The 16,294-nt window shown below is 44.5% G+C and overlaps 1 protein-coding gene across 7 annotated transcripts in view; it reads right to left on the bottom strand.

Moving 5' to 3' along the window:
* The window catches only part of PALM2AKAP2 (PALM2 and AKAP2 fusion), a 283,007-nt gene that overhangs the window by 227,929 nt on the left and 38,784 nt on the right, over positions 1-16,294 (bottom strand). For all 7 annotated transcript variants that reach the window (XM_052778157.1, XM_052778159.1, XM_052778158.1 and 4 more), the window contains exon 2: positions 2,367-2,447. In XM_052778157.1, the coding sequence (XP_052634117.1) occupies positions 2,367-2,447 (81 nt within the window). The remainder of the gene's footprint in view (positions 1-2,366; positions 2,448-16,294) is intronic.

Raw genomic sequence — 16,294 nt, 5'->3', positions numbered from 1 at the left:
ATATTCTTTGCAGACTTGGAGCCCCTGCCTTGCAGAGGCTCAGGGCAACAAGGGTAAGGTGAGGGAGAGCCCTGGGGAGGTGAGGGGAGGATACACAGTTTTCAAATGAACAAAGCACCCTGGAAGGCCAAATACCATTTTGGTCAGCACCCCACCAAGCAGAGAGAACACTGAACAAAGCATGAAAAGAAAATGCACTTTGCTTGGCCTGTCTCCACAGAGAAAGTCAAATACTACCACCAGCCAGTGCCTCTATTTTTTTTTTTTACTTTTTTCTTTGGAGCCTGGGGCCTTCCTCTGTTTGGGGCGGGCCTAGTAGCAATGAGGATGAACTCTGCAATCCCAGATACACCTCTGCTATTACCTCATCCAGGTCTCCCAGCAAAGAGTTGTTTGGTGGTACAGGGAGGTGGTACAGGCAGCTCCTGGAGCAGCAGTCACCATGACTGCTCCAGTAAAATCAACACGCTTCTCCTCTGATGACAAGTGATGTCACTGAATGGTGAGGTAGAGAAGGTCCTATCATACCTTCATACCCATCCTTGCATCCAGCATTACAGACTGGCTGTGCTTTTAGCTGAGAAAGCTGCCATTTTAAATTTCTGTGCCCTGATCTCCCCTTAGCTTCCTGTATGATTACTGCTCTTGCTCCAGGCTGTGAGCTAAATAATAAAGGGAAATAGTTAATTTTCATGTGTGTCACTCAAGAAATCCGTGCAGCAAGACTGAATCTCTGCTACTGGCAATCAGCACAGCAGGGCTGAAGTCAGTGCCAGTTCACACCAGCCAAAGGGCTGACCCCACTGCACCACCTTGAGAGGTTTTACTTTTCCCTGTGGATGATAATAAATTCAGTTTAGCAACAGCTATATCAAAATAAATCAGATGAAGTAGAGAATTTCCAGAACTGCCTTTCCAAAAGGGTCTGCTTAAAGAATTTCATGAAACAGCATAATTCAGTTAGCTTGGAAACAGTTAACATGACAAAGGAAGTCCTCAGTTTTGCAGCAAAAAGAAAAAAAGCAAGCATCTGGCAAAAGCAAAGGCATCTTACTGCCCTGCTGCATCAACCTGCTGTCATCAGAAGAAATTCTCCCTTGCCTGTAGTCAATGGCAGTCTGAACGAAATGGCAACTCCTATTGCCCCACAGAAATGCAATCACATCATTTACTGATAACACCAAAGACCATGTGTGACATCCACAGATTTATGGTGAACCTGATGGAGCATTTGTGTAGGCTGCAATCAATTACTTGGGCTGAACTGCATCATGTTTACCAGAAAATGAGGAATGGTTTACAGAACATGATGGCAGGGGCTTGGAGAGGCAGGAGAAGGATCCTGTCTGTAGCATAACTTGAAGTCTGGTCTTCAAGTGCATGTGTGGGCAGAGGAGATATTTTGTGCACCATCTCCCCACACCAGCACACTGTTCACACACACACATACTATTGCACAAACAACCTAAATACCTTATTTTTAAAAACACAGCCCAGCTCACTTGCTGCAAGGATAAACTGTCCAGTCCTGATCATCTTAGATATTTTGATCACTGAAATTCCTCAGGCTCCCCTACTGAACAAATCTAATGAGATGTGACCCACAAATGTGCACTGGTTTCACAAAGATCACATGTACTTTTTTGTTCTTTGCTTTGCTGTGTGCAAATGTAAAGACAAACTGCTACTGACAGGAAGGATAAATGATAGAAATAACCAGGACGGCTTTCAAATGATGATATCTGCAGCTGTCATGGAGTCCAACAGGGACTGGGGCTGCTCGGCACCCTGCTAAATATCAAGGCGCCGCTCCATGTAGACACGCACATATGCATCAACACCCTCACTGCATGTGCATATATGCCCATTTTATTATGCTACATATGCCTAATAACTTCACTCTACAATTAAAGCTTTACACACACACATGCATGCTAACTAACACCCCCTCTGCAACACACACACACACACACAAAACCTAATGACAGGCACCAGAAAAATCCAACGCAGCTCTGCAGGCAGAAAGTGCTCACCGAAGCCATGCAGTTCACACCCAATCCACAGTGATTGGTGTCTTATCATTATGTATAATAAATAACAGTGTTTAATAATAACAGCACTGCCATGCTGCCTGTGCTCACACCCTCCCGGCTCCATGCTTCTAAGCTGTTTCTGCAACATGGTCCTGTGTATGAAACACACAGAATGAAAAGCAGGCAGGACACGATCACTGCAAGAGATAGGCTCCGGCAATGAAAGCTGCTTCATGTCGGAGTGGGCTCTTCCCAGCTTTCAGATGTGTGATCTGCATGTCTAATAATGAACAGATTTTAGTCAATCCATAATTTTTGGCATCAGTCCCTTACCTTGAAATGCTGCAGCTGAAGTATCTGGTCCTCAAGCTGTTGTCTCTTGCCTTCTATTTCTGTCTGCCTTTTCCTTTTCTCCTTGGAAAAATAATTTGAGAGAGAGAGAGAGATATCTCGTCAGAGAAACGGAGGCTTTAAGGGTAGCGGATTTGTAAGAGCACGTAAGCAGTCAAACGCATCTGTACAGATGTCACCAGTCCCATTTCACCTGCTCTTCTGCCTGCTGGTATGCAAACAGCAGCGTCCTGGGAAGACGCCAGCCCCAGACTAGCCAGTCGCTCGCCAGCAGGAGAAATTCTCCTCGCTTGTTCCCGGCAGCCGGAGCAGCAACAGAGTGCACAGTCCCAGAGGAGGGGAGAAAACAGGCATAACAGCTGAGAGAGAAGTTAAAGGGACAAAGATGTGCTTTTGCATTTGAGACACTGGGCCAAAAACATGGATTGCTTGGTGCAATTGTGTGACAGTAAGGCGACCCAGAAGCAGTGGGTGGCAACACGGAGGAAGGGAGCTGGGTTGCAGACTGTCTTTTTCCCCGGCAAGGTTGGTGGTAAGGCTTTCCCTGAGCTCAATGGGGAGAAGGTGGTTCAGCCAGATTGCACGGGATTTACCTGCAAAGTGAATGGGATGGCTAACCCCCAGCTGGCTTTGTTTAAAATTCAAGCCACCAGTACACACTAGCAGCTGGCCCTTACTGGCTCCCAGGAGCTGGGCTGACCAAGAGGCACCAAGGACAGCATGGTCATTTCTACAGCTGAGAGTTTGCATGGTCATGTTCATGAGCACCGCCACCCGTCTGTGTCCAGGCTGCTCCCTTCAGCAGGCGTTCCAGGAGGAGAACGACCTGGTTTTCTCCCTTGCATCACCTTCCTCTTACAACTATTTGCCTTCTGTCAGTCTTCTGCACCTTGTGGGGAGCGTTTCTCCTCACCCACCCCTAGCCCAGATCAGGTTCCCTCTCCCGGAGGTCTTTTCTCGTTTTAGATTTTGCAGCCAAGACAGAAATCATAGAATCATAGAATCATAGAATCATTTCGGTTGGAAAAGACCTTCAAGATCATCAAGTCCAACCATTAACCATGCCCCCTAAACCATGCCCTGGAGTACCCTATCCACTCGCTTTTTGAATACCTCCAGGGATGGTGACTCAACCGCTTCCCTGGGCAGCCCATTCCAATGTTTGACAACCCTCTCAGTAAAAAACTTTTTCCTAATATCTAACCTAAATCTCCCTTGCCTCAACTTGAGGCCATTTCCTCTTGTCCTATCTCCAGACACCTGACAGAAGAGACCAACTCCCTCCTCACTACAACCCCCTTTCAGGCAGTAAACGGGGGCAGTCAAATAAGCATACCAGCCTCAGTTTTTTTGGGGAACAACAGTTTTTATTCCCTACCTGTGAAAGCATGTTTTTGTTATTTAAATATTTCAGTAGCTGTAAGGTTGGGCTTGAAGACATTTGGGGATTCCTTAAGTCCCCAAAGTAATTTTTCTGTCTCATTTCTAGGTGTCCTACTGATGCTCTGGGAATTCTCTGCTGTCCAGGGATTTCAAACCTTCATGCCTCACCCTCAAGGGTGCAATAAGATGATGACTATGCAGAAATTAATTGTGTTTATATGGGACCTCAAACCAGGGCATTTTGAGTGAAGGCATTACATTTACAAGGAAGATCAGGAAACTTTTTTTTTCATGCCAGGCTCACTCAAAACAAAGCAAAACATGGAGCTATATAACTGTCTGGACCACTCCTGCTGAAGAGTGAGACATCAGAACAGTGATGGGAGGGCTGGAGTAATGAACCTAGAAGATGCAAAATAGTCAAATGATGCATATGTCAAGCAGTTCTGTGATACCCTGTACACTCTTACATGCTGACTGTTTGTGTTTATCTACATCTACACACACACACTCCCCACTGTCTGAAGTATGTAAGGATATTACTGCTGAACAAAAATATTGTGCTGAAGTTGTTTCGGAATAGCAAAATTGGCCTTTTGGATAACTACAATGTCACAAATGGTGCCTGTCTTCAGCTGAAAACTTGACATCTCACTGCTCTGTGCATGCAGAAGATAGTTTGCATTTGTGCATACACAAGCATACAAAATTTATGCATGCACCTTTAAAAATCCTTCCTTATGTAAAATTGATAGTCTGTGGATCATCCCCCATCACTCCTCCAATCCCCATTTCCCCTTCGCATTTTTGAATGGAACAGGATATTGGAGGGGTTAAAAGACCCCTGTTGGGATCTCTCTTGCCATTTTCTTCATTCTGCGATATTAACGGCGCACTTTGGAGACTGAAAACCAGAATTTGTTCTTTGCTATTTCCTCACATAGCTAGTCAAGCCATGGACTGGAATAAAGCTGTTCCAGTTAATGGCCTAATATTCTCAGGACAAGGGTAATTCTGCCCTGTTTGTGCCAAGCTGGCCAGATGATAGAATGTTTGGATTTCATATATGTAGGCATTAACACCCCACATCTGACACTCCATAGGCCAGCATAAGACACCTACATCTTCACAGTTAACTGACCTACATTTATATGTGTGTATATACATACATATGGGGTTTTATATATATATGAATTCTACCCTTCACAAAAACCTTCTCACTAAAACACATGATGGAAATCACCACAGTACCTCCTCTGGCTGGTTGTGTCATGATGTATAATGGATGTGACAAGACAGCCGTATAAAACATAGATGGAAACTTCTTTTCTTTGTGAGAAAAGGAAAGCACTTAGAGTATTTTCCCTGTAGGCAGCAACACAGCAGGCACTAAAATACTTGAGCTACTTACTAACTAGTGGGCTTCTGTGGAGTTAAATTGCAATGTTGTTCACATTTCCATTTCACTGGCTTTCAGTCAGCCTGACTGCACGCCTCTACCCTCTGATTTTGTACCACAGCACAGCTATGGCTGAGGAGTATGACAGCAAAGGTGGGGTTTTTTGTCTGAAGATTGTGTGAATTGCAGCCTTGGTAATTAGCTATCAGGACTTTTCACCTTCAGGTCACTAAATCACATTAAATTTAGGTTTCTCCCAGTCATGGAAGGTTGTGACCATATGTGTTCCTGGTTTATATGGGTGTGTTCTGAAAAAATGTGAAGAATGTAGAATGTAGAAAAATCAGCGTGTCAAGGATTTTAGACATTCAGTAGATGAAACCAGCCCCCACTTACGCAGGCTCCTGATTCAGGACTTTACTGAAAACACGGGGATGTAAAGCACGTGCTTACACCTGAGCATTTGTTAAGGCACTTTCTACTTTGAAGCCAGTAAATGTTCCTCATTACTCTGTTCGTCTACCTTTTTTCCAAGTATGCCTGTCGAAAAGGTGGAGAAAACAGGTACCGAAGCCAGTTTTACTGTGAATGTGGTAAGTTTAAAAGAAAAGATTTATATCTATCTGAGGTGTGCTGCTTTTGTAAGAATACAGATAATCATCATGGATGGTTACCTTTCCAAAATGGTAGAGGAGTACCATTTGGGAGGTACACTCAGGACGCTTTGAGTATTTGGGATATTCATGAGTAAAATAAGATTTAAACCTTACATCCCTCCCTTCACCAAAAATACTAGGCAAATGGGAAAGTGAAAGTACTTCATTTTTTTACTCACAGACCCAAATGATGGGAAAAGAACATAGGTCAAATGGCAAGGTTACTTACACTCTGAAATCTGTTCAATGAAAAATGAGATTTGTACTCAGGCATTCACATGTGGATTTGCAACATGGAAAAATAAATTTATTTCATTTTCCACGAAGCTTGATTTTGGAAAGGAAGCAATTGCTTCTTGGCAATAAAGGTGGCCAGTGTCACTTTCCTATTGCTGAAAAACAAATACATCAGATACTCAGTAAGACTCCATCCATTTGGAAGACAGAGAGGTGTTGGGAGGACAAAACGGAGATCTGTAAAATCATGAGTGGGGGCATGGAGACAGCCAGTGGACATCTACTGCTCACTCTGTCTTCCCCTGTAAGGCAAAAAAGGGCATCAAGTGAAACTGGATGTGGCAGCTTTGAAGCCAAGGCAACAGTCTGCTGTGGGAATCTTTGCCTCAGCATGCCGTGGGTGCTAGAAGGTGATGGGGGTCCCAGGGAAGCATGGGGACAGACAGTCAGAGAGAAAGAATACTGTAAGGGTGACTACAAAAACTGAAATTACATCTGGTTCAGGAAGCCCCTGAACCACAGATGGTTTTAAGGGTGTTTGCTAAGTTTTTGTATGCTTGTCCTTCTCTCATGCTCATCCTAACACTGCTGATTTTTCATTCATCAGAGAAGGGATGCAGGATTTTTGTCTGAATCGTGTGTTACATTTGATCAAAATAACCTACAGTTTAGTATCAGACTTGTCAAACTGTTCCAGTCAAAAAACCCAAAACAACCACAAACCACCACCAACAACAACAAAAGAACCCACACCCATAAGATCTTGAAGAAAACAAGTTATACTAAAATGCTACTCTGTGACACTGCAGTCACAGAGTACTTCAATTTTCCATTACAAAATCGTTTTTGTTCCTGTTTAGAAATCTGCCTGCACAGTGTGGGAGGTGATACCAAGATTGTTCAGCTTACAGAGTCATAACTGTCTGTGGAGAAACCTGCACCTCGAAAGCTGTGTAAATCCTTGGGGCAGTAAAGCCTTGGTAAAGCCCCCTGCTCCCCTTGCACCGGCAGAAGCACCTGATTCTTTGGTTTAAAACCAGCTCAGACATGTGCAGAAAGCACTCCATGGAGCAGCACAGAAACTACACACTATTTGTTTGACCTCACTGGGAAAACACATGACCAAATCTGATGGCAGACTAAGGCTTATGGTACAGGTATCCAGAAGAACATGGTAGGAAAAACAAAATAATCCCCATCTCAACAAAAAACCTGACTGGGATATTGTGGTCCTCAAGGAGACAGGCAGCACAACATTGGAGGAGCTACCACTGGTAGTTTCAGTAAAGAGGTTTCCCGTTGACTTCATCCTGCACCCCCAGCAAGTGTCCAACCCGCCACGGACGAGCGGGTGGAAGAGGGTGAGCTCCTGCCTGTCATGCCAATGCAAAACAAATGCACCCAAAAATGGCACAGGTGGAGGAAAATTATAGTCTGCTTCAAAGCAAGGAAAACAGTTACAAAGAATTGTCTTCAAAGAATCATGCGATTTTCTTCAGCAAGACATTATTTTCTCCACTCTGCACAGTTGGCAGATATTATTCCCTGCTTATTTAAAGCTCACAAATTTTTAGGGCAGCAAGTAAGGAAACGAACAAGCAAAAGAGCTGCTGACACCTCATTTTTCTGTTGCCAGTTCAGGGACGTCCAGAACACTGGGGGAAAAGGAGCATCTGGGTTCAGCTAATAATTTCAAACTGCAGCTAGCATAATTCCCAGAAAACACTCCTCATGGAAACTGAAACTTTCACCAAGGTGGTAGTTTAAATGACCATCTTCCCTGTGGTGACTTCACATCTCTCAGCAGTGAAATCAAATCTGTAAATTTGTTTCCTGTTTTGCAGTTCAACAGTAATGGTTCACAGGAAATAAAATATTAAGAAAGACAGGAGGCTAATTTTCTCCCCCCCCCCCTTTTTTCCCCCCCTCTCTTTTTTTTCCCCCCACCTGTTTCATTCCCATCTGGTCAATTCTTTTCTTTTCCTGTTGTGTTTGCATAGTGGGAAACTCTCCTGACAGCAACCATCCCTACCACTTGCAACGATGCAGCCCAGTACTGGCAGCACTTTGCAAAATGCAATTCTAAATGTTTTCTGCTGTTGTAAACAGCATACAAAAGAAATCACAGCACCAGAAGAGGCAGGACGCAGAACTGAAGCAGAGACACTGTTACGGCAGAATAAACATGCCTTCAAGGTTGGTGGCAGGAAGCCTGCTCCTTTTGCATCATCAATGCCCACTTTCATTACTTGCTGCCAGTACAAGAAGGTGGAGCCCATCGTCCTGCCAAGTGTATCAAACTAGATCACCATATGCACTGGCATGACTGTGCTCGGTGAAAATCTTGTTGTTATGGGTAGCCATACAGCCTCTGTAACTGCAAGCTGAAGGATTGTCTGGTGTCCTGTTTCAAGCACTGGGAAATATGTGCTGTTTCAGATTATGGGAAATGACTCCTGCTGCAGCTCCTCCTACCCTGCACCCAGCAGAACCAGAGTGTGTACTCATCTGTTTCTGAGATCCATTTTTCTCTGCAGTTACACCATCAACAACACATAAATGTAAGCTATTGGCATTGCTCCCTCAGGCATTCTCCTGCAAGACCCTCCTCTGCCCCAGTCCCCTGAAACCTGTGGCCACCTGGCTAAGGTTTGTTTCACTTGAAACATGAGCCAGGGACAATTGCCCTGCATGTGTATACTGGAATCCAACTTCTGAACTTAGGGAAACTGCACTCTGTGCTCCTAGGTAGCATCTAACAAACTGCCACCCTTTTTCCTTACAGTCTCCCTGTGCAGGAGGCTTATTACCTAAAGCACAGATTCATGATTTCAAATGTCCTCAGTGCCTAGGACCTTGGTGGCTCACCTGACTGCACCCTCTCCATACCTGAACAAAGCAAACTGTATGTTGGAAAGTTCTAGGTGGGATGCAGGGACAGCAGGAGTACAGGATGCTGCTGCAATGCTTTCCGTGTATGTTCTATATACCCACATATCTTATGACGAAGCTGTGGCCATTTCCATCACTCCAAGCAACAAGCAGGTGGGTTATTTAGGAATGAACAACAGGAGTTCTCAATTGCACAGGTGCAGCAGACAAATGCCTGAGGGGAGCAAGTGAAACCCACCTAAAAATAAGGGCTGGGTTTACGTCCTTTCCTCATGCTTGCTCTTTCCACGGTTGTATGCACAGGAGGAAGCAAAGGAGAGATTGGAGGCAAGGTGAACAGTTAATGATCAGGTATGCCTTTCACCTCCTCTCTTGTGCAACTGGTTTAAACTGGAGATTGCTGTCACAAGGATTGATTCCCATTAAATAGACAGATTGCTACAACATGCAAAAAATGTCTTGACGTGTTGGTTTTGGACACAGAATAGACTTAATTCACAGAGGCAGTCCCTGGTGAGGGAGTAAGTAGAAAAGCCTGGAAGTTACAGAAATGCTTTGTTTCTCTTATATTGAACAGGCTCCTGCTAAGAAGGCAGAATCACTTGCAGAGATCTGAACCCTCAGGGTGAAGAAAGAAAATGCCCTCAGGCCAGAAATGCACTGGCTTTCGTTGCAGCCTTGCATCCCTTTTCTCCAGTAGTGAGTGTCAGAAGAGTTATGTGCTTATGTACAAGAACAGGTGGTTTGAGAGAGATAAAGAGATACATCTCCCTGTAACCAACTTAAGTGCTCCCAGTAAAGGAGCAAACGTTTCTGGTCTGCAGCTCCCCTTCTTGCTGATTTTGTCGCTTGCATGCATAATAGCAGTTCTTGCTTGAGTGGGGGAAAACACACTTGCAAAGTTCATTTTCTCCATTTCATCTAGCACTTTGGCTACCCTTGCACAATGTCAAAGGGTGGGTTTCTCCTGTGCTGACCTGCTAAAGCAAATAGAGTAGCTCTGTGTCCACATGCGCATTGCCTGCAATTCAGGGCTCAAGTAAGAGAACTGTAGTAGTCATCCTGCATGTCCAGGACACCAAAGGAGGAGTTCATCCACATGGAGCCCTATAGGATTAACTTCTGCTCAGGGCTCCTGAATATGAACATTTCATGACTGCCACAAGCCCGCTGCCATGCCTGAGACTATGCAGGACAAAGCTGTCCAAGAGGAGAAAGGATCCTCTCTGGTGAAGACAACAATCTGCTAAAGGGTTGCACCAAAAACTTCAGCTGCCCTGCATGCTTATAATTATAGCTCCCTGGTCACTGTATGCAATCACCATGATGCACACACGACAACGACCACTTAATTAAAATCACCATGCATTTCAAACAACAAATAAAAGGATGGCACTGCTCCCAGAACAACAGCTCTTAATGAAAAGTGATGAATGCGGGAAGGAATTTCCTTTTGAAAAACTCCCTCATTAGCATTTTTGAAAGGGGACACAATGGAAAAATGTCTCATTGAGATGGTGAAGTAAAATTATTTTATGAGAAAACATGGTTCCTCTGATATCCCATGGAGAAATTCCCACTTTGATGGAGCAGTCATCCCCATTTTGATGCAACACAGAATTTACCTGCAATATCCGCCTTTCACTGAATGCTACTGGGTCACTGGAAGCAGTGTTTCAGGTCTAACACAAGCCATGTGCATTTTTGAGTGGGCCACCACCATAATGAATCCTTGAAATATGAAAAGGTTTAGTTGACTTTCCTTCTTTCCTCCCAAGTCTGAACTGAAACTGAACATGGGCTGAGACCCACAGATGCTGCTTCCCTTCTGTCGCTGGCAGGAATAAAGCCCCACTTCCCTATGCATTTACAATTTGATCAAGAGTGTCAGGCTCTTAAATGGCTGCTGAGAGGTGGCAGGGTCATTGGAGTTGAGTATCTTTTCTGTGAGATGCAACAGTGAATCAAACAAATGTCCTGTGAATGCCAGATTCCCACCCTTTATTAATTCCACATCAGCATTTATTCCAAAACTTCCAAGTTTTTACAATAATCCTGAAAATGGGTAAGAGCTCAGACCACCTGAGTCCTGTGGCAACCTTCTCTGCAACATCAATTATTTCTGGAAAGCGCTCAAAAGACTGTACAGAGCACATTGTTAGTATAAATAATCAAATAGACAGATTTATCCATTATTCTGGAAAATCCTTAATAGCAGTCATAAATGACAGGCAACTGAACTTCATTACCTAGTGCCTACTACAGCTAACCTCCAAGGTCATGTGTATAGCTTGCTAGCATTGACCTTGTTCTAGCCTGAGCTAGATGGAAAATTCAGTGTCTTCATCTAGCATATTATTTTTCTTCCTAAAAGTAAGGTGGGATTTTCTAGATAATGTTGTGTAGAACAAAATCTGGAACTATTTTCTCTAGAAAACCAGCAAAATTCTGAAAGAAGCTACTTTTACTCAACTATTTTTTTCTGTATTTTTCTTCATATATTTTGGTTAAACGATGTTAAGCAGACTTTGATCTAAGTATTCATTCATAAAAATATACAACAAGGAGTTCTTGTTAGGCTGAGTAGACTATTTGTAGAAAACCAGTTCGTTAACTCTCCCTACCCTCATGTTGACACTAATTGGCCTCGGTTTAAATCATTCAATGTACATCCTTTCACTCTTTGCTGCTGAAAAGGAGAAAAACAGGATTTGGTCAGTATGGGCTTAATTTAATCACGTTTCCACAGCTCCAAAGAAAAGTGTGTGTCTCTTTTTTACCCTCATGCCCCATACATTCTTTAAATATCTCTTCACACTGCCAAACGCGATGTTGTAAAGCTTGGGGAAACAACTCTGATTGCAGCAAGATGCTGAATGTGCAATGAAACACCTATACAAGGCTGATCTTGACCTATAAAGCAGGCAATGATCATAATGTTATGACAACCATTAAGGAATTTGTAACTCTTGCAATAAGAAATGAAAAATAAATCACAAAGTTTTTAAGTCAAGGCATCCAAGCTGTGATTCCTTATGCCAGTTTCCCCCTAAGCAAGTGCCTGGTGAGGATCTCTGTGTGTTACTTTTCACTTGGTGAGAACTTAGATCAGAATCACTAAGACTGTGATTTCAGCAGAATTTATTTTCCCTCTTTATCCAGTTTAATTGCATATATGACAGACAGTTCCACTTCAAGAAACTTAAACTTCCCCAGGACACAGCATATTAAGTGGGAAGAAGAAATTGGATTTTCTGCCGTGTAAAGGGAACAAACTGGTCTGGCTGGTCAGCACAGAGCAATGGCCAGGACCTGTAGGGATGACACTGGTGCTAATTCTGGTACTTGAATCATATCCAGCTTTTTCCTTGTTATTTTCAAAGCAATGGTATAAAAGACCCAAATGAAGGAATTAATACATAGAACTGGGCTTTGTGTTTTAATCCTTACAGTCTGGCTGGATTAGCCAATTATTTCAGAGTCTCAGTGCCTCACATCAAAATGTTTTTACTGAGGCTTCCTCCCCTTTGCTTGTGAGCATGGCAGCTTGCCTGCTGACACTGAGGCTGTTGGTGCTGACCTGTTGGCACCACGCTGGATCTCCTGGTGTCGCAGGACTGTGCTTAGCAGCTGTACTGTACAGGGCTCCTCTGCTGCTGAAAAGCACTTCTTGTCATTTGCAAGATAAAGTTATTAGTTCAAAACCCTTTCTTTAAGCTTTTGTCTAATGTTGTTCATGAGCTAAGGATACTCACATTGTCTAATGCTTGGGTATCTGCTGATGTTAAGCTGCAGATGCTGGTGTGTTTGAGTCCTAAATTCTACATCCAGGAAGGGAAAGACTGCCTTGTTTTATACCAAAAAGAAAGAGGGAGAGAAACTTCCCTACAAGCCCAGGGGGATGCAATTGAGAGCCTGAGACTTGCCACCTTCCAGCAGCCAGTTTCCTTCCAAACTGGTGATGTTAATGAGATGATACACCAGTTCACAGATCACCATTCTGGCTAAGTTTCCCTTTCTTTCTGAAGAGGCTGTAAGGGGCTGGGTTCCTCTTGCTTTTTGACCAGCCTTAAAGATCCCATACATTTGCACCTTGTGAAGACTGACACAGGTCTGACAGGGCACCATTGCCTCTCTTCATATAGGGGCATCTCCCTGCTGAGTCCTGGAGCCCAATGGGGCTGCTGGACATGCCATCCCTGCCTCCTCTCAAGTTCATCAGGGGAGCCACATTACTCCAACATGAGACCATAGAGAGACCAGACACCATAAAAGATTAACGCGATAGTGACTGAGAGGGTGGATACATCTATGTGCTTGGTAAAAAAGTATGTTCAGTGTGTGATCCAGGTATGCTAAAAATCCTACCCTGCCTCGGCCTTGGCATCTTGCCTCCGCAGCACATAAAAGAACTGGCTTCATCTCCAAACAGCTTACTTCTGGAAAGCTTATTTAGTCTGACAGGTGTAGGATCACATGCCTCAATGCTGAACCTTAGCAGTATGCAGAAGGTATTACCGCTATGTCATTCCTTTAGGTCAGGCATCCCAATGCTTTCTTCGTGAATAGGAACAGTTGGGACATTACGCTATGGATTGCATAACAAATTCATCTGCCAGCCTTCTCCCTGCATGACCAAAGGCAGAGACCACCCTGGTCCTGGCAACACAAACAGACCCACAGCAGCTTCTCACCACCAGCATGTCACCTTAAGTAAGGAGAACTGGGTAAGCACACGAAGCCTGCAACACATGCCCACTGGGCTCTCCAGGGATGGGTTAGCTGCAGATCCTCAAGGCAGGGTGCTCACAGTTGCAGGTCATAGTGGCTTTGGGCAGGCTGCAGAGGAGTGCACAGTGTCAGTCTGCTGCACTGATAGGGGAGACCTGGGGCAGTGCAACAAGAAAACACAGTCTGGATCCGACTGCTTTGATGCTTGGCAACAGAGCCCGGATCCATTTACAGATGGGCAAATTTCTGCCCTGCCGTCAAAGGTTCCCACCCTTCAGAAAAATGCCCAAATTTCTCTGCGATTTGCATCCCTGGTGTGAGGTGTAGCTGGGAATTCACAGCTTCAAGGTCATCTCATTGACCCATATGACTGCTGTGTAGTTTGTACAGGTTTGCCTGCACAGATGCTCAGGGTGTAGGGGGGGTTGAAACAACAAAACCTGTACAGTTTGGATAGATTCCACACTTAGCTGACATACCTGACAGGTTTATAAAACTGTGAACCATTTGAATGGCTTGTTGAACAGCACACAGTGCGCAAAAATCCCCAAAACATGCAGATACCAGAAGAAGCTTCAGGGAGGTGGGTTGATTCCTGCCCACCTCCTCCAGTCAGAGCAACATGGACTCTTCTCCTGAACCCCTACAAGATGTCATGTGGGTACTGTTTAACTGCTCCAGTGCAACTTCTTTGTCCTTGCCTGGGTCTCCTGGAGACCTCTGAGCAAAGGAGGTCTTATTATTGTATAATGTCAGAATTTGAAACAGCTCCTCTCCTCCTACCATGGGGGGTGGGGGGGGTTCCTGTCAGTTTTGCTCTTCTGTTGGCTTGAAAATGCATGTGTGCAGCAATTCCTCCCAGGAAGCTGAAGGAGGGAGAGGATGCAACTGCAGATAGGTCCCCTCCCAAAAGTCATGTTCTTTCTTCCTCCTGTTGCTACTCCATCCATCCTGACATACAGGACACACTATTTTGCACACCTGAGCTTCCTCAAAGGAGGTCAGATCCTTCTCTGAGGCTGCCCCAGGAGGTTTATCACCTTTCTTCAGGCTTTATCTTTTTAAGATGGGTAGGTTAGTTACCTCCTGGGATTTAAGCAACATAAAGTCAGTGAACAGTCATCATCTGCTGCTGTCTTCAACCTGTTGCTCTGCACGTCCCTGTAGGAGTCCCTGATGAAGGATCTCTTTTCATTCAGGTCTGTGTGAAATGCATATTTGTCTTTACCCAGCTCCTGGTTTAAGGTTGTCCTGGTTTCAGCTGGGATAGAGTTAACTGTCTTCCTAGTAGCTGGTACAGTGCTATGTTTTGAGTTCAGTACCAGAAGAATGTTGATAACACTGATGTTTTCAGTTGTTGCTAAGTAGTGTTTAGACTAATGTTGAGGATTTTTCAGCTCCTCATGCCCAGCCAGGAGAAAGCTGGAGGGGCACAAGAAGTTGGCACAGGACACAGCCAGGGCAGCTGACCCAAAGTGGCCAACAGGGTATTCCATACCAGGTGACGACCCATCTATTATAGGAACTGGGAAGAGGGGGTGGGGAATCGCCACTCGGGGACTAGCTGGGTGTCGATCGGCGGGTGGTGAGCAATTGCACTGCGCATCATTTGTACATTCCAATCCTTTCATTATTGCTGTTGTCATTTTATTAGTGTTGTCATTATCATTATTTGTTTCTTCTTTTCTGTTCTATTAAACCGTTCTCATCTCAACCCATGGGTTTTGCTTCTTTTCCTGATTTTCTCCCCCATCCCACTGGGAGGGGGGGAGTGAGTGAGTGAGCGGCTGCGTGGTGCTTAGTTGCTGGCTGGGGTTAAACCACGACAAAGGTGCAAAATACAGCTTGTGGCCAGGTTGCAGTATTTTATATGGTTTGTAACTTCTAACCTCTTGCAGGAGCTTGTAGAAGAAGTGAAAGTCTAATCTCCTAAGCTGGCTGCGCCGTTGAAGCCATAGTGCAGCAGAGCAGCAGGCTTCGAGGGGCGTACCCCACCGCCTCTCCCTGCAGCCTCTCTTTCGCCTGAAAGACATCCACAAGGGAGATCTCTGACCTTTTAAATGGAAAGACCTTAAGAAACATGCTCAAAAGGCAAAAGATGTTGAAGGATGTTGGTCAAGAGAGACAGAAAACACCATGTAAATTCCAGCACCTGCTTCTCATACCCTAGCGTAAGGTCACTTTGTCAATGAATTCAACATGGTATTTGCTCTGTGCTTGTGCTAAACTAAATCAACCACCATCATGTATGCTCCCTGCATTTAACAGCATGGTAATAAATTTTGGGAGTAAAAACCTACCTTGCTCTATAAACTACATTTAATGGGATCTGCCCTTGGTGGTCAGGCTGCTCCACAGTTTCTGAGGCATGCTGGCTTTGTCTCAGCAGAGCTGACTCTGCCAGTTTATGAAGCAGAGGTATGTAATTTCTGGACACATTACTGGCAAACCTTCTCAGAGGTACTCTGTTACGTTGGTAGGTACAGTGCTCATATTGTCTCTTTTTTCAGCAAAAGATAAAGGAAAAAGGAGAGAGGTAGAGGGACAACAACAGCTCCCCACCTACATAATGGGTGACATTTGCCAGAGTGAGGTGAGAATCAAAACTCATA

The sequence above is a fragment of the Harpia harpyja genome, chromosome Z, assembly GCF_026419915.1.
Source record: "Harpia harpyja isolate bHarHar1 chromosome Z, bHarHar1 primary haplotype, whole genome shotgun sequence".
NCBI classification, from domain to species: Eukaryota; Metazoa; Chordata; class Aves; order Accipitriformes; family Accipitridae; genus Harpia; species Harpia harpyja.
Note: the sequence above shows the minus strand (reverse complement) of the source record. Positions and strands in the feature narration are given on the sequence as shown.